At 42.9% G+C, this 25,049-nt stretch overlaps 3 protein-coding genes across 8 annotated transcripts in view; all 3 read right to left on the reverse strand.

The window, feature by feature from the left end:
* Window positions 1-18,392, reverse strand: part of LOC118361105 (sorting nexin-19-like) — a 32,148-nt gene extending 13,756 nt beyond the window's left edge. The window contains exons 1-11 of one of the 5 annotated variants that reach the window (XM_052482971.1): window positions 17,681-18,392; window positions 12,270-12,352; window positions 10,712-12,121; window positions 10,330-10,554; window positions 4,949-5,087; window positions 4,626-4,726; window positions 4,388-4,507; window positions 4,094-4,200; window positions 3,527-3,623; window positions 3,196-3,361; window positions 2,659-2,782 (exon numbers count right to left, since the gene is read on the reverse strand). In XM_052482971.1, the coding sequence (XP_052338931.1) occupies window positions 2,659-2,782; window positions 3,196-3,361; window positions 3,527-3,623; window positions 4,094-4,200; window positions 4,388-4,507; window positions 4,626-4,726; window positions 4,949-5,087; window positions 10,330-10,554; window positions 10,712-12,103 (2,471 nt within the window). In that variant the 5' untranslated portion in view covers window positions 12,104-12,121; window positions 12,270-12,352; window positions 17,681-18,392. Of the gene's footprint in view, window positions 1-2,658; window positions 2,783-3,195; window positions 3,362-3,526; window positions 3,624-4,093; window positions 4,201-4,387; window positions 4,508-4,625; window positions 4,727-4,948; window positions 5,088-10,329; window positions 10,555-10,711; window positions 12,122-12,265; window positions 12,353-14,043; window positions 14,540-17,680 lie in introns of those variants that run through there. The other 4 variants (XM_052482969.1, XM_052482967.1, XM_052482968.1 and 1 more) reach the window with 4 other exon arrangements.
* Window positions 18,393-18,530: 138 nt separating this feature from the next.
* Window positions 18,531-20,026, reverse strand: gig2o (grass carp reovirus (GCRV)-induced gene 2o). Of its 2 annotated transcripts, none has more exons than XM_035741115.2 (2): window positions 19,882-20,026; window positions 18,531-19,385 (listed from the first exon to the last, which is right to left on the reverse strand). In XM_035741115.2, exon 2 carries the CDS (start codon window positions 19,374-19,376, stop codon window positions 18,738-18,740), a length of 639 nt encoding a protein of 212 aa, XP_035597008.1. In that variant the 5' UTR covers window positions 19,377-19,385; window positions 19,882-20,026; the 3' UTR covers window positions 18,531-18,737. The 2 variants fall into 2 exon arrangements, with proteins under 2 accessions (XP_035597008.1, XP_035597007.1); XM_035741114.2 differs by lacking the exon at window positions 19,882-20,026 and adding an exon at window positions 19,527-19,636.
* A 661-nt stretch (window positions 20,027-20,687) lies between these two features.
* Window positions 20,688-22,951, reverse strand: LOC118361292 (mitochondrial import inner membrane translocase subunit Tim8 B-like). Its single transcript, XM_035741116.2, has 2 exons — window positions 22,734-22,951; window positions 20,688-21,968 (listed from the first exon to the last, which is right to left on the reverse strand). Exons 1-2 carry the CDS (start codon window positions 22,836-22,838, stop codon window positions 21,798-21,800), a joined length of 276 nt encoding a protein of 91 aa, XP_035597009.1. The 5' UTR covers window positions 22,839-22,951; the 3' UTR covers window positions 20,688-21,797.
* Window positions 22,952-25,049: the final 2,098 nt, after the last annotated feature.

Genomic DNA, 25,049 nt, shown 5'->3' on the forward strand with positions numbered 1-25,049 from the left:
GCTTCCCTGTTCTAATCTATGGTGAGGAGTGGTATGGTCTGCTTCCCTGTTCTGAGGGAATCTATGGTGAGGGAGTGGTATGGTCTGCTTCCCTGTTCTAATCTATGTCTGCTTCCCTGTTCTAATCTATGGGAGGGAGGGGTATGGTCTGCTTCCCTGTTCTAATCTATGGTGAGGGAGGGGTATGGTCTGCTTCCCTGTTCTAATCTATGGTGAGGGAGTGGTATGGTCTGCTTCCCTGTTCTAATCTATGGTGAGGGAGGGGTATGGTCTGCTTCCTGTTCTAATCTATGGTGAGGGAGTGGTATGGTCTGCTTCCCTGTTCTAATCTATGGTGAGGGAGGGGTATGGTCTGCTTCCCTGTTCTAATCTATGGTGAGGGAGTGGTATGGTCTGCTTCCCTGTTCTAATCTATGGTGAGGGAGTGGTATGGTCTGCTTCCCTGTTCTAATCTATGGTGAGGGAGGGGTATGGTCTGCTTCCCTGTTCTAATCTATGGTGAGGGAGTGGTATGGTCTGCTTCCCTGTTCTAATCTATGGTGAGGGAGGGGTATGGTCTGCTTCCCTGTTCTAATCTATGGTGAGGGATGGTCTGCTTCCCTGTGGTATGGTCTGCTTCCCTGTTCTAATCTATGGTGAGGGAGGGGTATGGTCTGCTTCCCTGTTCTAATCTATGGTGAGGGAGTGGTATGGTCTGCTTCCCTGTTCTAATCTATAGTGAGGTAGTGGTATGGTCTGCTTCCCTGTTCTAATCTATGGTGAGGGAGTGGTATGGTCTGCTTCCCTGTTCTAATCTATGGTGAGGGAGTGGTATGGTCTGCTTCCCTGTTCTAATCTATGGTGAGGGAGTGGTATGGTCTGCTTGGTCTGCTTCCCTGTTCTAATCTATGGTGAGGGAGTGGTATGGTCTGCTTCCCTGTTCTAATCTATGGTGAGGGAGTGGTATGGTCTGCTTCCCTGTTCTAATCTATGGTGAGGGAGGGGTATGGTCTGCTTCCCTGTTCTAATCTATGGTGAGGGAGTGGTATGGTCTGCTTCCCTGTTCTAATCTATGGTCTGTGTTCTAATCTATGGGAGGGAGTGGTATGGTCTGCATCCCTGTTCTAATCTATGGTGAGGGAGGGGTATGGTCTGCTTCCCTGTTCTAATCTATGGTGAGGGAGGGGTATGGTCTGCTTCCCTGTTCTAATCTATGGTGAGGGAGTGGTATGGTCTGCTTCCCTGTTCTAATCTATGGTGAGGGAGGGGTATGGTCTGCTTCCTGTTCTAATCTATGGTGAGGGAGTGGTATGGTCTGCTTGCCTGTTCTAATCTATGGTGAGGGAGGGGTATGGTCTGCTTCCCTGTTCTAATCTATGGTGAGGGAGGGTATGGTCTGCTTCCCTGTTCTAATCTATGGTGAGGGAGTGGTATGGTCTGCTTCCTGTTCTAATCTATGGTGAGGGAGTGGTATGGTCTGCTTCCCTGTTCTAATCTATGGTGAGGGAGGGGTATGGTCTGCTTCCCTGTTCTAATCTATGGTGAGTATGGTCTGCTTCCCTGTTCTAATCTATGGTGAGGGAGGGGTATGGTCTGCTTCCCTGTTCTAATCTATGGTGAGGGAGTGGTATGGTCTGCTTCCCTGTTCTAATCTATGGTGAGGGAGGGGTATGGTCTGCTTCCCTGTTCTAATCTATGGTGAGGGAGGGGTATGGTCTGCTTGCCTGTTCTAATCTATGGTGAGGGAGGGGTATGGTCTGCTTCCCTGTTCTAATCTATGGTGAGGGAGTGGTATGGTCTGCTTCCCTGTTCTAATCTGTGGTGAGGGAGTGGTATGGTCTGCTTCCCTGTTCTAATCTATGGTGAGGGAGGGGTATGGTCTGCTTCCCTGTTCTAATCTATGGTGAGGGAGGGGTATGGTCTGCTTCCCTGTTCTAATCTATGGTGAGGGAGGGGTATGGTCTGCTTCCTGTTCTAATCTATGGTGAGGGAGTGGTATGGTCTGCTTGCCTGTTCTAATCTATGGTGAGGGAGGGGTATGGTCTGCTTCCCTGTTCTAATCTATGGTGAGGGAGTGGTATGGTCTGCTTCCCTGTTCTAATCTATGGTGAGGGAGTGGTATGGTCTGCTTCCCTGTTCTAGTCTATGATGAAGGGAGGGGTATGGTCTGCTTCCCTGTTCTAGTCTATGATAAAGGGAGGGGTATGGTCTGCTTCCCTGTTCTAGTCTATGATAAAGGGAGGGGTATGGTCTGCTTCCCTGTTCTAGTCTATGATAAAGGGAGGGGTATGGTCTGCTTCCCTGTTCTAGTCTATGATAAAGGGAGGGGTATGGTCTGCTTCCCTGTTCTAGTCTATGATGAAGGGAGGGTATGGTCTGCTTCCCTGTTCTAGTCTATGATGAAGGGAGGGGTATGGTCTGCTTCCCTGTTCTAGTCTATGATAAAGGGAGGGGTATGGTCTGCTTCCCTGTTCTAGTCTATGATAAAGGGAGGGGTATGGTCTGCTTCCCTGTTCTAGTCTATGATAAAGGGAGGGGTATGGTCTGCTTCCCTGTTCTAGTCTATGATAAAGGGAGGGGTATGGTCTGCTTCCCTGTTCTAGTCTATGATAAAGGGAGGGGTATGGTCTGCTTCCCTGTTCTAGTCTATGAAGATGACGGTATGATATGGTGTGATACCTCTCAATGAAGGTGCCAAACAGCAGTCTGATGGTCTTCTGTATGTTCTCAGTGCAGAGCCAGCTCCACTGGTCCTTCATCAGCAGACACAGGATGTTCAGAGCTACGTCTGCCACGGCCGTGTCTGCACGAACACGCATCACAGTCAGATTCACACATATAAGCGCGCACGCAACAGAATACAAAACCTGAACTTTTGACGAAGATACAAATACTGGGACATGATTCTGGAACACGAATAACAGAAAGGCAAACAGAGCCAGATAGCCTCAGACAGATAGGCAACACCGTTTCCTCAAACCAGTGGTGTGGTACTGGCCTACAGAGGCTGTGCAAGGTCACTACCACCTGCTGGCCATTACTGAGTGGAGTATGGTCATAGATGATCTCATTTGGAAAGTTTATAATTATGATAATAATGTCTGGTTTTTGCACTGAGACAGTCCTTAGATATTCAGTCAACTGCATGAAGGTCCTTCATGTAAGATAGTAATAGGTTGATAATGCAGGCCCGTGTAGACGTTAGAAAAACTGTACCTGTCCCCCGTAGTTTTCTCTCCCGACCCCCACCTCCCTTCCTGTCTTTGCCAGGTAACACGCTGAACCTCCTCCCGTCAGCCTCCTTCTCCTGGGGAGCATAGAGCAGAGCCTCCTGGTCCTTTATAAAGCCCTCCAGACCAGACAGGGACAGGCCATGGAACACCTGCAGAACCAGACCAGGGCACAGGAATGAATGAGTGAATTAATGGATGGATGGATGGGCGGGTTGAGTGAGTGAGTACAATCAAACAGACAGTTTGATGACATTAATATTGAATGATTATTCATATTGATACTCATTGATATGAAACGTCCATGGTTAACTTACAGTGCTCCCTTCATTGAAGCAGTATATGACTCTGGGCTGGATTTCAGGTATATTGAGAGTAGGGGCGACTTTACTGGAGAACCTCAGCCGGACAGACCTGACACAACAAGCAACAATTAACAAACACATTACACAAAACTAGATAGTTTGACTTTAATGTCAATAATAGCAGTTACAGAGAAGATTTTTTTTTTCCTAAAGCAGCTTTCAAATTTCATATGTGAATTGAAAACTACAGCGAGTTGTTTACAGGTGTTTTAATGAGTATTTCAAGAGAGACATGACAGTGGAAAAGCTTTGGCCAGGCCGTACATATTTGTGACATTTAGAGAAAGAGAAGACACAGAGAGGGGGAAGAGAGAGAGAGAGAGAGAGAGAGAGAGAGAGAGAGAGAGAGAGAGAGAGAGAGAGAGAGAGAGAGAGAGAGAGAGAGAGAGAGAGAGAGAGAGAGAGAGAGAGAGAGAGAGAGAGAGTGAGAGAGTGTGAGTGAGTGAGTGAGTGAGTGAGTGAGTGAGTGAGTGAGTGAGTGAGTGAGTGAGTGAGTGAGTGAAAAAAAAAGACTCCCACCTCTTCCTTCCTTCTGGGGCATTCCTCGCATCAGCAGGCTCTCCATCCAGGTCGTCCTCAGCACGAGGGAATGCTGTCTTCAGAGTGTCTACAGCATTCGCCATCATCTACAGTAGACGCCAATAACCAGGCCCAGGAGATCACAGCACACAAACAGCACCAAGGTTAGCTTCCCGAAAAAACCTGTCACCAGAAACCACACCTTCTATCATTTCTCATTAGCTCTCCCTTTTCATGTTTTTAGGTCACGTTATCATGCACTGTTTTTATTTCATAGCCCGAGACAGTTGTCACCTTATCAATCCTGGACATAACAAATGGTTTCTTCTCGAAGGCTGTGCTGGCGTCTGTGTGAAGAGCCAGGAACTGCTGCATCTCGTCGCTGTTGGCCGTCTCAGGGATGGTACACAGTTGCTGGAGGAAAACAAAGCGATCAGATAGTGAGTGATCAGATACGATGCAACAGTCACATTTCAAAAACATACAAATCAGGAAATGATTCACCTTGTTAGATAAACAATTCAATTCCTACTTTAAGAAAGGTATCCAGCTGTCCTTTTCGAACTTCCACCTTGTCGATATCTGGGTTCCCAAACGGAAGATCAGGGAAAATCTTCTTGGGTCCCTTGACATCTGAAATGGAAAAGATACAAACATCCTTTGGTGAGAATAAAATATCCATACAGCACGTGTAAGACTTCATCTACGCTATAAATGATTTGTTTTGACTGAATATAATGAACAGCTGCCAGCTTGGGTTGGAATCTGGCCTACTGCTCTTTCAGCACTACTCTCGTACCGCTCACCGCAATCTCTCTCTAGCCACAAAACATACAAAACACTTGGACTTCTTACTCTTAATCATCTTCCTGAGGTCAGGCTTCTCCTCCAGGCGCGTCTGCAGGTGGAGGAACTCGCTGTAGCGCCGGTTCACAGTGTGATAGGCTACAGGTTGTAGAGTACCTAGGCTCTCCGAGTCAACCACTGTCTCATACTTGGGGAACAACAACGGTTACAGACTAGTCCAATGTTCACATTTCAATAAGGCTAGTCCAATGTTCACATTTCAATAAGGCTAGTCCAATGTTCACATTTCAATAAGACTAGTCCAATGTTCACATTTCAATAAGACTAGTCCAATGTTCACATTTCAATAAGACTAGTCCAATGTTCACATTTCAATAAGACTAGTCCAATGTTCCAATGTTCACATTTCAATAAGACTAGTCCAATGTTCTGTTCACATTTCAATAGACTAGTCCAATGTTCACATTTCAAACTAGTCCAATGTTCACATTTAAGGACTAGTCCAATGTTCACATTTCAATAAGATTTCTAGTCCAATGTTCAACATTTCAATAAGACTAGTCCAATGTTCACATTTCAATAAGGCTAGTCCAATGTTCACATTTCAATAAGGCTATCCAAGTTCACATTTCTAAGCTAGTCCAAGTCCAATGTTCACATTTCAATAAGACTAGTCCAATGTTCACATTTCAATAATGTTCACATTTCAATAAGACTCCAATGTCCAATGTTCACATTTCAATAAGACTAGTCCAATGTTCACATTTCAATAAGACTCCAGTCCAATGTTCACATTTCAATAAGACTAGTCCAATGTTCACATTTCAATAAGACTAGTCCAATGTTCACATTTCAATAAGACTAGTCCAATGTTCAATTTCAATAAGACTAGTCCAATGTTCACATTTCAATAAGACTAGTCCAATGTTTCACTAATCCAATTTCACTATCCAATGTTCACATTTCAATAAGACTAGTCCAATGTTCACATTTCAATCCAATGTTCACATTTCAATAAGACTAGTCCAATGTTCACATTTCAATAAGACTAGTCCAATGTTCACATTTCAATAAGTTCACATTTCAATAAGACTAGTCCAATGTTCACATTTCAATAAGGCTAGTCCAATGTTCACATTTCAATAAGCTAGTCCAATGTTCACATTTCAATAAGACTAGTCCAATGTTCACATTTCAATAAGACTAGTCCAATGTTCACATTTCAATAAGGCTAGTCCAATGTTCACATTTCAATAAGACTAGTCCAATGTTCACATTTCAATAAGACTAGTCCAATGTTCACATTTCAATAAGACTAGTCCAATGTTCACATTTCAATAAGACTAGTCCAATGTTCACATTTCAATAAGACTCCAATGTTCACAAGTCCAATGTTCACATTTCAATAAGACTAGTCCAATGTTCACATTTCAATAAGACTAGTCCAATGTTCACATTTCAATAAGACGAGTCCAATGTTCACATTTCAATAAGACTAGTCCAATGTTCACATTTCAATAAGACTAGTCCAATGTTCACATTTCAAGATCGATATTAAAAAAGGTAAGGAAGTGTACACTAATGTCCGGTACGGTCACAAGTGATTCGTCTAGCGTTGTACCTTATGATAAAAAAGAGTAGCAGGCCTATGTGTTACATTGTTGCTATCCCTGCCTTTAGAGACCATGACTGCGTAAGCATTCAAGCGTCATGTCAAAATGTATATTTCCGTCTAAATAGATGTATTTATCACGAGAGGGCCATAAACAAAACCTAGTAATGTTTATACTGCCAGAATGATTCAAAACCCAGCTTTCTGGTATTAAAAAAAATAGCTGAGGTGTAGTCGATTATGAGGACACAAGCTCAAGTACACAGTACAACAATGATAAAAATGTGAAAATATGAAATATTTGATGCATTTCTTATTCAACACTGTATGAATAAGGTTTGAAATGACTTATATGCTTTCTAAATATAGTATAATCAAATTAGTACCAGCTAGAGCGACAAAACCACTCTCTCCTGCTCCTCTAGGATCTACGGGTGTTTCCACATATAGTCCTCTTTAAAAGAAGCGATCTCAGACCTCTTTAAAGTGAACTCGGGGGTAGAGAAAAAGAAGCTAAATATGTCAGGGCAGTATTCACACTTCCCTTGACTTTGAACTCTTTTGCCAGTTCATGTCACCTATGTTGTGGTGTGAATCCTCTTTGCATTCACATTGCTATGTTCAGAAAGGAACCAAGATCTTTTTCCAGCATTCACTCAAATGCACTCTGGATTTTTACAAAGTGCAGGACAAGCCATTCCATTAGATCGTGTTATCAGACAGCTAGATAATTACATTTTGGAAGCTAATAGACTAATAGAATTTAGTTAAAAGATGAGACATAATAATTATAATCATAAGATAATATTACCATGCGAATATGATTGGTAACAGAATAAATTGCAGACGAATACTGCATATTAAATAATGCTGTGATAGCAAAGTTGCATAAAAATTGAGGAATTCAGATACAGTGCATTTGGAAACTGACTTTTTCGTCATTTTGTTACATTACAACCTTATTCTAAAATGTTTTTTACATTTTTATTCTTCATCATGCTACACACAATAACCCATAATAACAAAAGCGCAAACTTTTTTTTGAACAGAAATACCACTCTTACATAAGTATTCAAACCCTTTGCTTTGTGACTCATAACTGAGCTCTTGTGCATCCTGTTTCCATTGATCATCTTTGAGATGTTTCTACAACTTGGAGTCCACCTGTGGTAAATTCAATTGACATGCTTTGAAAAAGGCACCCACCTGTCTATACAAGGTCCCACAGTTGACAGTGCATGTCATAGCAAAAACCAAGCCACGAGATCAAAGGAATTGTCCGTAGAGCTCCGAGACAGGATTGCACAGATCTTGGGAAGGATACCAAAACATTTCTGCAGCATTGAAGGTCCCCAAGAACACAGTGGCCTCCATTCTTAAATGGAAGACGTTTGGAACCACCAAGACTCTTCCTAGAGCTGGCCACCCGGCCAAACTGAACAATCAGGAGAGAGGGGCCTTGGTCAAGCAGGTGACAAAGAACCCAATGGTCACTCTGACAGAGCTCCAAGGTTCCTCTGATGAGATGGAAGAACCTTCCAGAAGGACAACCATCTTTGCAGCACTCCACCAATCAGACTTTTATGGTAGTGACCAGATGGAAGTCCCTCCTCAGTAAAAGGCACATGACAGCCCGCTTGGAGTTTGCCAAAAAGGCACCTAAAGTACTAAAGGACACCTAAAGAAACAAGATTCTCTGGTCTGATGAAACCAAGATTGAACTCTATGGCCTGAATTCCGAGCGTCACGTCTGGAGGAAACCTGGCACCATCCCTACGGTGAAGCATGGTGGTGGCAGCATCATGTTGTGGGGATGTTTTTTTCAGAGGAAGGGACTGGGAGATTAGTCAGGATCAAGAGAAAGAAGAACAGAGCAAAGTACAGAGAGATCCTTGATGAAGTCCTGAGCGCTCTGGAGCAGGATCTCAACAGGACAACAACCCTAAGCACACAGCCAAGACACCGCAGGAGTGGCTTCGGGACAAGTCTCTGAATGTCCTTGAGTGGCATTTTAGAATAAGGCTGTAACGTAACAAAATGTGGTAAAAGTCAAGGGGTCTGAAAACTGTCCAAAGGCACTGTATGAAGTATTCGTTTCAGCTCTATCCACACGCAACATAATTCAATGTGACTATATATCAGCACAATCTACCTTTTCATTTTTTCAAATTGCCGCCATCTTGGAGCTAGAATTGGGATCATGTATACTGTGCTAATGCCAATACAAAAAAGAGTAACACAGAGCACTACGGCGAACTTAGCAAATGAGGTGTTTCTGGTAAGTACATGGGTGCCGTCCTACATTTTTATGCACCTTCGCCATTGAAACTTTAACATCCAATGTAGGCTACTGCCCCTTTAAGAGGCTAGCATTCATTTTGTGGTCAATGCTATCCGGAATCCTTGGGACGTTCCTACCCTAAATCCTAACCATGACCTAACCCCAACCCTAACCATTGTAAATACCAACTTCATATGAGGTAACGTAACTACATAGGGCCGTAACTACATATGAGGACACCGAGGTCCCAACCACTGTAATTACTCAGAATAAAAAGAAATAAATTATTATTATTCAAAAAATTAGGAACTCAGTTGGTGTCTCAATTTACTGTTGAGAGTTAGAAAAAATAGAATACACCAGGTGCAATATGTAATCCACTGACAGTCACTCAATTAGCCCATGTCAGTAAAAACATTGCTAAAGATTGCTAAATTAATCTAGCCACCTATCTAAACTTGTAGTAATAATGGTGATTTACTGACTGGGCACACAGGGCATGTGCCCAGGGGCCCTGACCTCCGGGGGCCCCCATTGATTTTGTTAGTCACTCTCATTCAGATATCATATTAACATGGCATAAGTCATGGCAAAAGGTGAAGTATTGCAGGAAATCAGCTTTAAAACTGCAACAATGTCTCCCCACCCCATGGTAAAATGTGTAGAATTGCAAGAAATGTTCTGTAAAGCAAACTCGTTTGTTTTCTTTTGTTAAAGATCCTGTGCAGTCAAAAACGTGATTTTTCTGAGTTTTCTATGTATACAGTACCAGTCAAAAGTTTGGACACACCTACTCATTCAAACCCTCAAGTACTCAGAATATGTGGGAACTCCTTCACGACTATTGGAAAAGTTGGTGACACTGTATGTGATTTATTTAGAATTCAAGACACACTTAACCAGCATGGCTACCACAGCATTCTGCAACGATACGCCATCCCATCTGGTTTGCACTTAGTGGGACTATCATTTGTTTTTCAACAGGACAATGACCCAACACACCTCCAGGCTGTGTAAGGGCTATTTGACTAAGAAGGAGAGTGATGGAGTGCTGCATAAGAAGACCTGGCCTTCACTAGCCTGCACTAAAACTAACTTGTAATATTGGTAGTAAGTAACCGTCTGAATGTCATCGTGATACAGCTCAACGGGGAAAGTTAGCGCTGCAAGCCGGAAACACAATACAGGGCACAGTATGAGAGGGAAGTTAGATAGTGTAGGCCAGGGCAACAGCTAAAGCACATGTATTATAGTACAACTACAGTATTAATGTCTACATTTTCTTTTTTTTACTCCACTAAAAAAACAAATGATTCTAAAATCCCAATTTAGACAGGAAAGTTTCAAATTCTCACTGAAGTTTCTAGCCACAATAATTAACTAGCTAGCTCTGAATGCAAGCCATTTCGATTTACTGTGTCCAAAGCTCGATTTATATGCAGAAATGTCGGTAAGAGCCGGTACCAGAACCACGCTAGAATTGATATCGAACCTGGTTTGACACTGTGTTAAAGACATAATGTTAATAAGTCTTACCTTTACGGTGTATAGAGTATAGGGGTGTGAGCCGGTGCTGCGATGCTCCTTGGCTGTCACAGCACCAGTGATTCTCAGGTTCTGGATAAGGACGGGTCCATCTGGGCTGCTGAGGGGTTCGAAGCTGAAGGGGGTCAGACACAGCCTCCCCGGAGGGACAGGGCAGCCTGGGGGCAGCTCCTCCGCCATGCCCGCTGGCCAGTGGGGCTGCTCGGACACCTGCATCTCAAGATTTTAGCAAAGCCATTCATAGCAATTTGTAACCTTATTTATTCTACATCATTATTTTCTATTGTTTTACATTTATATACTATTTAAATAAGTGTTTAAGAAAATGTAGGAGTGCCGAAAGACCGATAAATAAAGTAACAAGCAAACAAACCTTGGGTCCCAGGACCTTCAAGTTGCCGAAGCATCCAGGTGGCTCGTCTTCAAACACACTGCAGAAGTTGGTAGGGGAGGTACAGTCACAGAAGCTGTCTGTCTGGTCCTCCTCGGAGTCCATCTGGTCTAGGGACTCCACAGAGAGCTGATTGGATTCTGTCGATGGGGACTCCAGGTCCGAGTCCACCACCTGATACAGGCGGCTGCCACCGCTGCAGGACCTCAGCAGATCCATAGACACATGACAACTGTTTATTTTGATCGATGAACCAATGCATGGCATTGGTAGGATCGCCCCGCAGTACTGCCGTGTTTCCTCCTTCAGATCTGGCACTGCCGTATGGTAGGACTCCATGGATTCCAGGGAGTCTGGAGTGGCTGGCTTGGGAGGAGTGGGGCTGTTGCTGGACTCGTTCTGGTCTCTCGGAGTCTGGAGCCAGGAGGTAGAACGGGTCTGGGTCCAGAGCTCCTGCTGGGTCTGACTCCTGTGCAGCTGGACTGGAGTATCAGGGAGCTCATCGAGGGACTCATCCGGTGATTCTTTGGCTTTGGTGAACAAGTCCACAATGGTAAGGTTGAGCCAGTCAGGATCGGACACCCTACTGACCAGTGGGAGGAGGACGTTACAGGTGATCAACTCCCCCACCATGTATCTCCCTGTCCTGGTCTCCAGGTGAGGGAACGGGACCAGGACTTGCATTAGGAGGTCCACTACGGCCCGGGAATAGCTGAGCTCCGTGGCTGGACTAGCCAGGGCTGGGTGGGGGGCATCTGCCTGGCTATAGAGCTCCCACAGGCTGGGGGTGCTGGAGCTGTCTCTGTCCTGCATCCCCAGCCATGCCTCTGCCTGCTTCATCATCTCCCTGGCTGTCATGTAGCTCTGCAGGTGGCAGCCACACAGCTCCAAGGTCCTCTGGACCAGCGCTCTCCTGTCCACGCACCGAGCCCTCTCCTTCAGCTCCATCACTGAATCCAACATGGCGTCCCGCATAATGTGCTCAAACTCCCCCAGCCCCTCCTCCTCGGTCAGCATGGTGTGGTACCAGGACGACACAAAGTCTCGGATGGCTTTATGCACAGCGCTTTGGATCTCGTGGTCCAGCCTCCATTCGCTCTCAGGCGAGTGGAGGGCCGGCTGTGATCTACCCAGGGGGACGAAGTGCTCCAGGTGTAGCAGGCTGTTGGCATCCAGGGCAGCACGGGACCCCAGCCAGCCACCCAGGACCACCAGCAGGCTGGTGAAGAGACAGAGGAGCCACACGTTCACCAGGAGGTGGAAGAGGACCATCCATGCTACTAGCACCCCCAACACCACAAGCCTCCTCTGGCCCAGTAACTCTGAGAGGGCCCAGTGGTTAGGGTTAGGACCAGAACCCTCTGGTGGAGGCATTCCCCTCAGTGCTGAGACCTGAGTTAAAAAGCAAGTAATAGAAAATCAATACACACCTCAATCAAATATCCGTATACCTTAGAGGACATTGGGGATTTCTTTCAGATGATATCATTTTAAAATTCATAGACTTGATTTTCAGGGAGAGAAACTGATACTCACAGACCTCGGTTGAAAACAAATCATTCAAAATGCACACTTCAAGCAATAGGTGGTGGCAAGGCTCCAGTTGTTTTTAGATACCTCTACCTGAGATATAACAAAACACAACAATGTTTTTTCAAATCTATAATGTCTCATCTATTAAAATGGATGGTTGTGTAAATATATTTTACTGCAAAAGGTGGTTAAATTGATAGATATTGTGTGACACCCCCTAAACTCAAAAGTGCAGAATAATGCCTGGCTGGAGGGAGGATGATAAGCTTACACATAAGCTTACAGTATGTAATACACTGCTCAAAAAAATAAATGGAACACTAAAATAACACATCCTAGATCTGAATGAATTAAATATTCATATTAAATACTTTTTTCTTTACATAGTTGAATGTGCTGACAACAAAATCACAGAAATTATCAATGGAAATCAAATTTATCAACCCATGGAGGTCTGGATTTGGAGTCACACTCGAAATTAAAGTGGAAAACCGCGCTACAGGCTGATCCAACTTCGATGTAATGTCCTTAAAACAAGTCAAAATGAGGCTCAGTAGTGTGTGCGGCCTCCACGTGCCTATATGACCTCCCTACAACGCCTGGGCATGCTCCTGATGAGGTGGCGGATGGTCTCCTGAGGGATCTCCTCCCAGACCTGGACCTAAAGCATCTGCCAACTCCTGGACAGTCTGTGGTGCACTCTGACTGGCCAAACCAGCATGAGTGTTGTATACAAATCTGAGAAAATGTATATAATTTACAAAAATCATATTTCCAGATTATTTAACCACATGTTATTATGGCAGTCTTTTGGGATTTTGGATGCCATATTGGATTTGAGGCAAAATCCAGGGTGACCCCAAAGATTATCTATTGTGCCCTCCTCACTTAATTGAAAGAATAGGGGTTTTGGAGCCCAAAACATTTAATTTCGATGTCTGAGACCAATTGTTTTCTTTGGAGACGATTTACTGTAGCCACAACATTAAAAAAACGTGTAATTATATGTATTTTTGTCAGGCAGGGCCACGCAGCACAGAATGAGAGCGAATTTGATTTAGAAAGTTCAGTTACTCAGCTACCAAAAAGTAAAGCTAACATTCATCATAAATATTCATTATATTTCCGCCTATTGTATCTCTGTCTACAGGTCTATATTTCCAAAGAAGCATGCTGCAGACAACCCTTGTATTCCAAATTTGAGCAATATCAGAGCTTGCAATATTGTACACTGCTGAAAATAAAGGGAACACTTAAACAACACAATGTAACTCCAAGTCAATCACACTTCTGTGAAATCAAACTGTCCACTTAGGAAGCAACACTGATTGACAATACATTTCACATGCTGTTGTGCAAATGGAATAGACAATAGGTGGAAATTATAGGCAATTAGCAAGACACCCCCAATAAATTTGTGGTTCCCTGGGGGTGACCACAGACCACTTCTCAAAGTTCCAAAAGACTGCTTCCTGGCTGATGATTTTTGGTCAATTTTGAATGCTCAGATTTTACACAACTCACTCTAGTGGTAGCATGAGACAGAGTATGAATCCAATACGGCCAACATGACTAAAGGCAACTTGTGACAACTTCTAAGCTTGTTCTGACTTACAGTTCATATAAGGAAATCAGTCAATTGAAAGAAAATCATTAGGCCCTAATCTACTGGATTTCACGACTGGGAATACAGATAGGAAATGCATCTCTTGGTTGCAGATACCTTTAAAAAAAAGGAAAACCAGCCAGTATCTGGAATGACCACCATTTGCCTCATGTACCTCGACACATCTCCTTCGCATTGAGTTGATCAGGCTATTGATTGTGGCCTGTTGTCCCACTCCTCTTCAATGGATGCGCGGAGTTGCTGGATATTGGCGGGAACTGGAACACGCTGTCGTACATGTCAATCCAGAGCATGCTCAATGGGTGACATGTCTGGTGAGTATGCAGGCCAGGGAAGAACTGTGCCATTTTCAGCTTCCAAGAATTGTGTACAGATCCTTGCGGCAAAGTTGGTCAGACGATCCCAGGTGTGGAGGTCCTGGGCTGGCGTGGTTACACATGGTCTGCAGTTGTGAGGCCGGTTGGACGTACTGCCAAATTCTCTAAAATGACATTGGAGACGGCTTATAGTAAGAAAAATGAACACGTAATTCTCTGGCAACAGCTGTGGTGGGCATTCCTGAAGTCAGCATGGCAATTGCACACTACCTCCAAACTTGAGACATGTGGATATGTTTTGTGTGACAAAACTTCACATTTTAGAGTGGAATTTTATTTTATTTTATTTTTAATTTGAATTTTTTACCCCTTTTTCTCCCAAATTTCGTGGTGTCCAATTGTTCAGTAGCTACTATCTTGTCTCATCGCTACAACTCCTGCACGTGCTCGGGAGAGACGAAGGTTGAAAGTCATGCGTCCTCCGATACACAACCCAACCAAGCCGCACTGTTTCTTAACACAGCGCCATCCAACCCGGAAGCCAGCCGCACCAATGCGGCAGGGTAGCCTAGAGGTTAGAGCATTGGGCTAGTAACCGAAAGGTTGCAAGTTCAAATCCCCGAGCTGACAATGTACAGAATCTGTCGTTCTGCCCCTGAACAGGCAGTTAACCCACTGTTCCTAGGCCGTCATTGAAAATAAGAATTTGTTCTTAACTGACTTGCCTAGTTAAATAAAAGTAAAATAAAAATGCGTCGGAGGAAACACCTTGCACCTGGCAACCTGTGCCCGGCCTGCCACAGGAGTCGCTGGTGTGCGATGAGACAAGGATTTCCCTACCGGCCAAACCCTCCCTCACCCGGGCGACACTAGGCCAATTGTGTGTCGCCCCACGGACCACCCGGTCGCAGCCTGTTAAGACAGAGCCTGGGCGCGAACCCAACCCAGAGTCTCTGGTAGCACAGCTGGCGCTGCAGTACAGCGCCACCCGGGAGGCCGATGAGTGGCCTTTTATTGTCCCCAGCACAAGATGGACGTGTGTAATGAGCATGTTTAATCAGCTTCTTGATATTCCACACCTGTCAGGTGGATGGATTATTGTGGCAAAGTATGAATGTAAACAAATTTGTGCACAACATTTTTTGAGAAATAAGCTATTTCAGATTAGCCTAATTTGCATGCTGGTATATGCTGGTCAAAGTTGGTCAGACCAACATGGTCTAGCTGGTTAGGCAGGCTGACAATCTGGTCAAGCTAGTGATGCTGGTGACCAAGCTGTTCCATGCTGGTCTGCAAAACTACGCCCATCATTATCATATTTCCCAACATGCTCTATTGTAGTTCAATATCTGGGCTTTTGTATGTACATTAATGTATCTTATGCTACACAAAGAGAAATAAGATACATTTTTCTAAACTAATCCAATCAGTTGACTTACCGCACCCGTTGCTGAAATGGTTGTTCCAGTTCAGATGATTTAGCTAGTCTAATTCATTAACCATTCTAACCCTGGCAGTCATTCTGAATATAGCTTGTTGGATCTCCCCACTCTGGCTGGATTCCATTTCTTAAGGCTGTTTGCCATCAAAAACACAGCAAAGGTGAGAGTATGTTTTTTTGAATGTTAAATGTGGAAAAAAGTCCTGCAGGTCAAATCGGGTAGGATGATAATTTGGTAAATAGCAATGTGGTTGGTAGGCTGTGATTAATCTGGGGCAGACCCAGCAGGAGATGAGCAGAGTGAGAAAACATGTGAGGACAACCTTAGACTACTAATTAAACTATGTCCTACACTCTAAGAAGCGTTGGTTCTGAGGGACGCTGCACAGATCCACTCACACACACACAAAGACAACAGGAGCACTGCCTCCGCTATTCCAGCACCATTTCAACGTAAATATTTAATCATAATCAACAAGGCTATATGTGCTTAGTTAAATATACTGACAACAAACGTAAAGATAACAAAAACGATTTAGTCCAATCAATGTTGCTAAATATCCTGTGGCTGTCCATGGTACTGATTTCTGTGTGCGCACTTTAAAAAAAATCAGGGTTATCCTTGTATTATTGCGCTAATGTTCTATTATCATGACCCATTTTATTATTCTACTATGATAGATACTAGATACATACTATGACAGCAATTCACTGTAATAGGTACACATGTATCTGGCACAAGTGACAATTAAACTGATTTGGATTTCAAAGACTGCTATTAATGTAATGTTTGATATTACAACATTGATGTGTGGAACCTTTTTTATCAACACATACGTTTTTTTTGCAAATGTATTTCTTTATTACTTCATGATTTAGATTGCCTGAACACTCAACGTTGATTAACACCACAGTTATGTGTGCTTTTGTCAGGGTTGTGGTCAAATGGTCCTTCTGTAGCTCAGTTGGTAGAGCATGGCGCTTGTAACGCCAGGGTAGTGGGTTCGATCCCCGGGACCACCCATACGTAGAATGTATGCACACATGACTGTAAGTCGCTTTGGATAAAAGCGTCTGCTAAATGGCATATATTATTATTATATTATTTATTATATAAATGCACGTCATTTAAAGTCAATTCACCAATTGAACAAAAATCCTATTTAATTTGAACATTTTTTCTAATTGCAAAAGCATGTAACATAATTAGGGTATTCCAGAACTGTAATTTACTGTAACTTAATGTAATTTAATTTAATGTAACTACCGGGGCGGAAGGTAGCATAGTGGTTAGAGCGCTGGGCCAGTAACCGAAAGGTTGGTGGCTCGAATCCCTGAGCTGACAAGATAAAAATCTGTCGTTCTGCCCCTGAACAAGGCAGTTAACCCATTGTTCCCCGGTAGGCCTTCATTGTAAATAAGAATTTGTTAACTGACTTGCCTCGTTAAATAAAAATATGTCAGGCAGGACAGCACTGAATGAGAACCATTGACTTGGAGAGTGGTCAATAAATCAGCTACCAAAAAGTAAAGCTCACGTTCAAATATATTCGAAGTTGATATTTCCGCCTATTAACATTTTTTTGCACTAAACAACCATCCATTTCATAAAATTGGAGACATTCGATAAGGAAAAACATGGTTTTGCTGTTATTCCCCATTTACAGGTATCTCACAAACGAAATCCCATTCATCCCCCCAGGCATGCAAACTGGCCCCGATAGTGTGGGTTGTGCTGAAAGGACAGCTCCGCTGATCGGCAAAGGATTACCCTCGTCTATGGTGGTCAGGGAAAATTTCGTGTTGCTGAAGGACAGATCTACCAAGGGCAAACTTGGTTTATATCACAGCTGCAGTGCTAACCTCAAGCAAATATCATATTTTAAAATCAAACAAACACGAATTAAGCTAATCAACAGTATTTGGGTTGTTTATAGTTTATATCAGAGACAAACTATAGCGTTTTTGTTCATGACGCTCTGCATTTTTACATATAGTTCCACTGTAAAACAAATTGGGACATATAAACTTACCGCAAACGATTTGAAATTGTCATAATTGATTTTCTCGAGGCTCTATTGAGTCTCTTTGCTTCAATCTCTTCAATGACATTTATTTACTTCCTGGTTCCCATGGAGCCATCTTGCTCTATTCTCTGAAACAGGTGTCCATGACGTTTACAGTAAGTACCGCCACCTACAGAGGTGAAGGTGCACCCAACCAGATATATACACACACTGTATGACTGCGCCCGGCTAATGCCGCGTTCACGTGCCAGTCATAACTAGGAAACTTTGAAATGTCCAATTTACTAACCGGTTGTAGTCATAAACGATTAGCTCACTAATCGGACATTTCCGAGTTTCCTAGTTCCGACTAGCAGGCTAACGCGCATATCTCCCGGCACTTCGTCATGATGACCCATGAAGTAGATGTCCTGTCCATTGGTCATCAGGCGGAGAAGCTTGACAAGACAGTCTGAACACACGCTTGTTCATTGACTGATACCGCGTTCACGTTCTTACCGGAACTAGGAAACTCTGAAATGTCCGACTCGCTAACTGATTAGTTTTGCCCAGTTCAGTGAGTCGGAAATGAGTTTCCTAGTTCTGACTAGCACGTGAACGCGGCACGAGAAACAGCTGTATCCGTCAAATATTACACATTGTCCTCGTTTGATATTAGTGCAGCCTATTAGGAAACTAAGTAGCCTAGGCTGGCTTCTGTATGGTCCATTTAAAAAATGTAAAAAAGCATCGCCTTTCCCGTATATAACATGCAAAAGAATAGGCTACAACAAAAACGTCCAATGTAAATTCTTAATTTGACATAATGTCAAGTTGTTTTCCCATGTCGGCCCTATATATTGCTTAATTTGTCTAATACAATTGAAACTTTATTTAACCAGGCAAGTCCGTTAACAAAATCGATCCCAATACAATTAGGTTGCAATGATTACACAAAATACATTAAAACATGACATCGACAACAAGCTTAATTTTAAATGGTATGCAAGGTCACATTGGGTGATGGGTCAAAAGCGAGACAGGCCACGCAAAGTAGGACTAGTTGTTTGTGCAAGTAGCCTTGTTACTTGTTGCACATATGCTTCTTCTGAAAGGGGCAAATCTGTTTGGTGCATGTCCAACAGCTTTGGATAGGGTGAGACCCAGTGTTTGAGGTATTCTGGTGGCACTGGCTGCACCCGTCTTTTGCGCCATGGTTATTCATGCCGCGTATTTGCTTTCGGAGGTCCCAGCGCGTTTTATCGTCCAGACAGCAGGCCACATCCACCACCACAATCCGGGCGGGATCCCAGACGCAATCCTCTTCTCGGCCAGATTTAATAGCGGTAAAGCCACAGTTTGGTGGCACCCAGCAACTGTCGTAACCATTCTGGTGCCATGACTTCTGAAGCGGATGGTTATCAATGTCGATCTTCTTCACCTTGCCGACCCGCACCTTTAACTTCAACACTACGGCTTCTTTCTTGTCAGCATTCAGCGGGTAACACTTTGCTTTGTCGATATTACGGCTCACGTAGACCCCCGATCCCAACATTCCATCGCTGGAGCGTTGGAACCCACTGGTGATAATACGCTGGACATACTTGAGAAACGTGCCATGGTACATGGTGTAAACTTTCTCGTCTTCGGGCTTCTCGCCTGCATGGAGCGTCTTCTCCTCAATTGCAGTCCAGCCAGAAAAAGTGATCTCTTCTAGGTCCATAGTCGGTATCTGTGGAAGTTGTATTTATTTAGTCCAAGACAAAAGGTAGCCTTATGAAGGGCCAAATATATCACGTAATCATATCCTAATGAAGTACCCAATTGACAATGCCAAGTACACAGTCAAATACATTCTAAACGCTATACGAACCTGTTGAAAGTACAGTCAAATATAAAGTCGAGGCTATTGCAACGCATAGGATCACTTTACTTTCACTTTTGATTCTCTAGTATGTCCTGTTATACAAACCCATATTTTATTTCCCATTCAAGTTCTTAAAGTGACACACACTCCTCGGCATGTCATGCACGTAGCCAGCCAATAAAGCCTATTTATTCTTCAATAATCTATGTAATCGTTCCAACAACAAAAACATAAAATGACCATAAGCTAGTCAAATGTATTCCACAATGCATGCACAACTGCCGCCTTCTGTCCTTTTAAATCCCCACGAATAAAGGGTCTACTCAACCATGTTCTTACTCAGTTTTAATTTCATTCCTACCTGTCATCACCCTTTAGATTGTGAAGAAGTACATGTTGACCATTCCCTAGTTTTCTTTCTCATCTCATGGGCGCACTCATTTTGCACCCCCGTGGACTCCAAACTGCATAAGCGTTACATGACCTACAGCATGGTCAAGCAAGTTAATGTTTGACATTTTAGAACAACTGAACAACTATTGATTTAGAACCACAGAGAGTTACTGCAAGTAGCGAAGAAAACAGGAGCTGCCTCCACTATTACAGCACCATTTCAACATCATCAAATGACCTATGCTTAGCCTAATACAGTGACAACTAAAAGATAACAAAAACAATTTAGGCCAACCAACTTAAGCTAAATATGTGGCTTTCCATGGTTCTGATGTGTGTCTGTGTGTGTGCATTCATGAAAGTAGAAAAAAACATGTTGACTCACCCTACTTGTAGAGAAACGTCAATACCACTATCCTTTCGTTCATGTTGACAAAACAGTCTATGATTCTGTCATACAGTACACTTTTTTTGTTGTCCTATGCTACCTGGCTAAAATTCTTGCCTGATAGCCTAACTTCCTTTCATGGGCAACATTAGCTAGTTAACATTAGCCTTCTACATTTGGCTAAATATTGAACTTCCATTCACTCAGGCCGGGGGTACAATGTATGAATTTATGGTGGGATCAGAATCGCCGTTATAGTCACTGATCAGTACGGAAAATTAAGTAAAACCACTAAATCCCTGTCGCCAATCATGGCTAATTTAGGAAAGGGCTAATTTTAGCTAACGAGCCACCAGAAGACAACACAATGAGATGCAACAATTCAAGTTGTTTTAGTCAATGACATATTTTATTTCAATGTGATGTGTTTGGAGTGAAGCCAAATCCAATCTGGCTTCCCTTTACATTGTTGGTGCACCAGGACCATTCACAGTTGAGTTCACTCAGTTTAGCTCAACACTGATTGGCTATTATTTTATACTTTTTTACATTTTTATCAATGGAAGCCAAACGCTCGCTGGCTTTTCTTGTATTCAATGCTACGGGTGGCCACAACGTCATACTATTTTTGAACAGATAGCATCAGATAGATGGCCTACACATTCAGAGAGAGACAGAAGGGCTCTGCTTCGGACGTCAAGTGCTTACTCTACTCACCCAGGCAACAGCCAGGGGACTGGGCAATGCAAAATGAGCTCACCTTATAAATTCACAGAGAGATGTTGCCTTAAAATAAAGAATTTCCCATCTGGCTCATTGTTCTTCAGGCTATTCCTTTTATTGACATGTTCAAAGCAGAGCAATGAATACCATTAAAGATCCCACATTAGAACTCCGTAACATGATGCACAGTCAAAATGCCTGCATCATTACAGATAACAATTTTTATCCAACAGCAACATGTTTATGTGCAATGTGTTGACCTACGTGTTAAAAAGGTATCTATGTCCTCATCTGTTTGTTTTTTACATGTCTGATGTATTTATGTTGCCTGTTTTGTGTATAATGTGTCCATGTTCACCTGCCCAGGGACCACAGATGGAAAGTAGCTATTAGCTAAATCTGGTGCGACATCATTTCTCAGTGCTATGAGACTTGTGTTTTTGTTGTGCATTGTCCCTGCCAAATAAACATAAAAATGGATCAGCATAGTCATTGAACAAGATGATAATCGTTGCACAGGTCCTTTGATCGTGGTCCTTCTGTAGCTCAGTTGGTAGAGCATGGCGCTTGTAACGCCAGGGTAGTGGGTTCGATTCCCGGGACCACCCATACGTAGAATGTATGCACACATGACTGTAAGTCGCTTTGGATAAAAGCGTCTGCTAAATGGCATATATTATATTATTATCTTGTCCCTGAAGTGTTGAGTTTGGCTCAGTGACTGAATGAATGAATCAATGCATATCCCTTCTCTTCATCTTCTCGCTGCTGAGTCAATGAATGCCCCCTTTCTGCGCCATATGAGTAAAGCGGTTTGTGATGGTGAGGGTGGTGTCAATGAAGCGCTCCACACAGCTAGCCAGGCACATGTCGGTCCGGGAGTCCAGCTTGCTGCTCGGCTTATCCATGCATTTGTCCCAGCACACATCGGTGAAGGTGTGCACCTACAAGAAAGAAGAAACCGCCATAAACACAACACAAGTCTAATGTATTTAAAAGGATTACGCAATAGCTCACCTGCAAATAGTTATCTTTGATTATACTGTCTAATAGTAAAGGAATACCATATAACCGTGAGAAAATAACTACATTTAAACATTTCAGTTTCACAAATGGGAATAGACAGGATAGAGGAATACTAAATGATCTGACTTTCAACTACTTTTAAGTCCAGAAAATAATAAGGAAATGTATTTGGAAGTGAACTAGCTCACTATCCCCAGTTTTCAAACCCAGAGGCGCAACGAGACTTACGGGAACTCTTGCGAAACAGACAAAACTGACCAGACCAGGGTTTGAGAAGTAAATGATAAGTTTATATTTTTTATCTTCCTTAGTTTTTAATTTTCTCGAAATCCAAGACAACCTATACTCTAGCCAATGGTATTACTCCAAACTGACATGTTTTCATTTTCGTTTAAAACGACTTTATATCGAAGGAGTGTCTTTGATTTGATGGCCTGCACATGCGCAGTTTGGCGCGAGACGACCGTTACACCCAATTACGTACCTATTAGTATTATTTATATATTTTTTACCAATTTTTCTGCACAATTTCTTATTCCTACGCATCAGTTTAGCTAGCCAACGTCGCCTAACAACTGTGATAGGCTAAAACTGCTTTTCCAATAAACCCCCTATATTCATACTGTAGTGTCTTTGCTATCACTTTAAGATAGCTAGCTAGCTTTGTAGTTACATTTAGCTACCTGTGCTTCAAACTGAGCTTTCTGTTGCTCGACTGCTATCATCATCTGAAGTTCCGAGGCCTCAGCATTTTCAGACGCACTGGCAGAGGACTGGTCAAAAGCCATATTATCGATCAAGATATTATGAAAAAATGTAACGCGCAAGAGTCCGACAGAAAGCACTACTCTGCTACAACAGCAAATGTTCAATCAATACCGGAAGTAAACTGGAAAAGTCGATCTGACATCACCTTCTTGTTCTTCTTCTTGTTCTGCTTGTTCTTCTTCTATGAGGTTTAACAGCGGTTGGCGTCCAATTTGTTGCATTACCGCAACCTACTAGACTGGAGTACAACTCCCTTATACTTTACTTGAAATAGAAAAATTTACTAAATAAATACCGTACCATCTACCACTATACGTACTAATTTCAAAATTATATAAAATAAAATGAACACCACCCTACTCCACTAATTAAATGTATGTATTCCTGCCTCATGCCATAATAACTCTTAGACTGTTTCTTCCTTTATGCCACCCAACTTCCTCAACAGTAAAATTGTTTTAAGTTGCATGGTTTAAAAAAACAGATTCACCACTTAACACATCCTGTAACTCTTTTGCTGCAAAGTCTTGTTCACCCAAATACCTCTGCAGCTGCCACCACAACCTCAATTTTCTGAGACTTCCGATCCATCCCTGCAGTACAATTGATAACCATTGCTATAAATGCTAAAAATCCAATCTTACTGAAACGTATTTCACTTTTTGTCCTATCCCTCTGTACTGGTATATCTCTACTACTCTCACCACTCCTCCCCCTTAACCCATCTTCCTCTACTTTCTTCACCACCTCAAGCATATGACAACTTCTGCTCTACTCAAACCCTGGAAACCTCAACCTGCCTCTCTCGCACAGGACATTTCTGAACCCCAGCCCCATGGGCACCCCTACAATTAACACATTCCACTACTTTCCCCAATACAACACATTCCTTTGTCTAATGCCCTTGTGCACATTTCTCACACCTTGGACCCTCCCTCCTACACACTGCTGCCACATGCTCATAAGCTTGACACCTGTAACATCTTAACGTATTTGGCACATACACTCGTACAGGATAACGTATATATCCTAACTTCACTTTGTCAGGCAAAGACTCAACTTCAAAAGTCAAAAGAACAGACAATGACTCTTCTGTTTCTCCACTCTCGCCACCCTGTCTGCATCGCATGAAAGGATGAGCATCACATACACCGGGAATCTTTGACCTCAACTGGTCAACGTTTATATCTACTGCTACCCCAGTTACCACTCCTTTCATTGGTGCCTATTTCTTGAAAACAAAACACTTTAACTTACCCTCATTTGTTTTACTTCAAGTGCATTCTTCCTCTGCCCAACTGAAACACAAACAATTATCACTAGACCACTTCTAGTTACCCTCACCGATTCCACATTACCCAACTCTTTTTTCACCCACCGTGAAACCACAAATGGATCAGTCAAAAGGCAAGAGTCCACTTTTTCCATAAACTTCACTCCTACTGTCACAGACTCTTCATCCTGATCGTCATTGCATACATCGGTCTCTGATTACTTTACCGCAACTACCACCTCCGATACTTCACCCTCATTCACTTCAATTTCTCCTCCTGTCTTCTCCCTCTGCTTACACTTTCTACCATTCTCCTTTAACAAACCCTCTCCCTTTTTCCCACCATTTTTATCTGACTCAAGCTCATCCTCTTCATCCCTCACTCGCTTAGACCTCTTCTCCCTCTCTTTTCCCTCCATTCCTCCTCCATTTGTCTCGGCATTGCTTTCCACATGCAAATAATTAACACAAAGCATTTTTTATTTATTCATTTTTATTTCACCTTTATTTAACCAGGTAGGCCAGTTGAGAACACGTTCTCATTTACAGCTGCGACCTGGCCAAGATAAAGCAAAGCAGTGCGACAAAAACAACAACACAAAGTTACACATGGGAAAAACAAAGTACAGTCAATACCACAATAGAAAATTTGTATACAATGTGAAGTAAGGAGGTAAGACAATAAATAGGCCATAGTGGCGAAGTAATTACAATTTAGCAATTCACACTGGAGTGATAGATGTGCAGATGAGGATGTGCAAGTATAAATACTAGTATAAATACTGGTGTGCAAAAGAGCAGAAAAAGCAAAAAACAAATATGGGGTGAGGTAGGTAGCTATTTACAGATGGGGCCTGTACAGCTGCAGCGATCTAAGCTGCTCTGACAGACGATGCTTGAAGTTAGTGAGGGAGATATAAGTCTCCAACTTCAGTGATTTTTGCAAATCGTTCCAGTC

This window comes from Oncorhynchus keta, chromosome 28 (assembly GCF_023373465.1).
Source record: "Oncorhynchus keta strain PuntledgeMale-10-30-2019 chromosome 28, Oket_V2, whole genome shotgun sequence".
In the NCBI taxonomy this organism is placed as follows: Eukaryota; Metazoa; Chordata; class Actinopteri; order Salmoniformes; family Salmonidae; genus Oncorhynchus; species Oncorhynchus keta.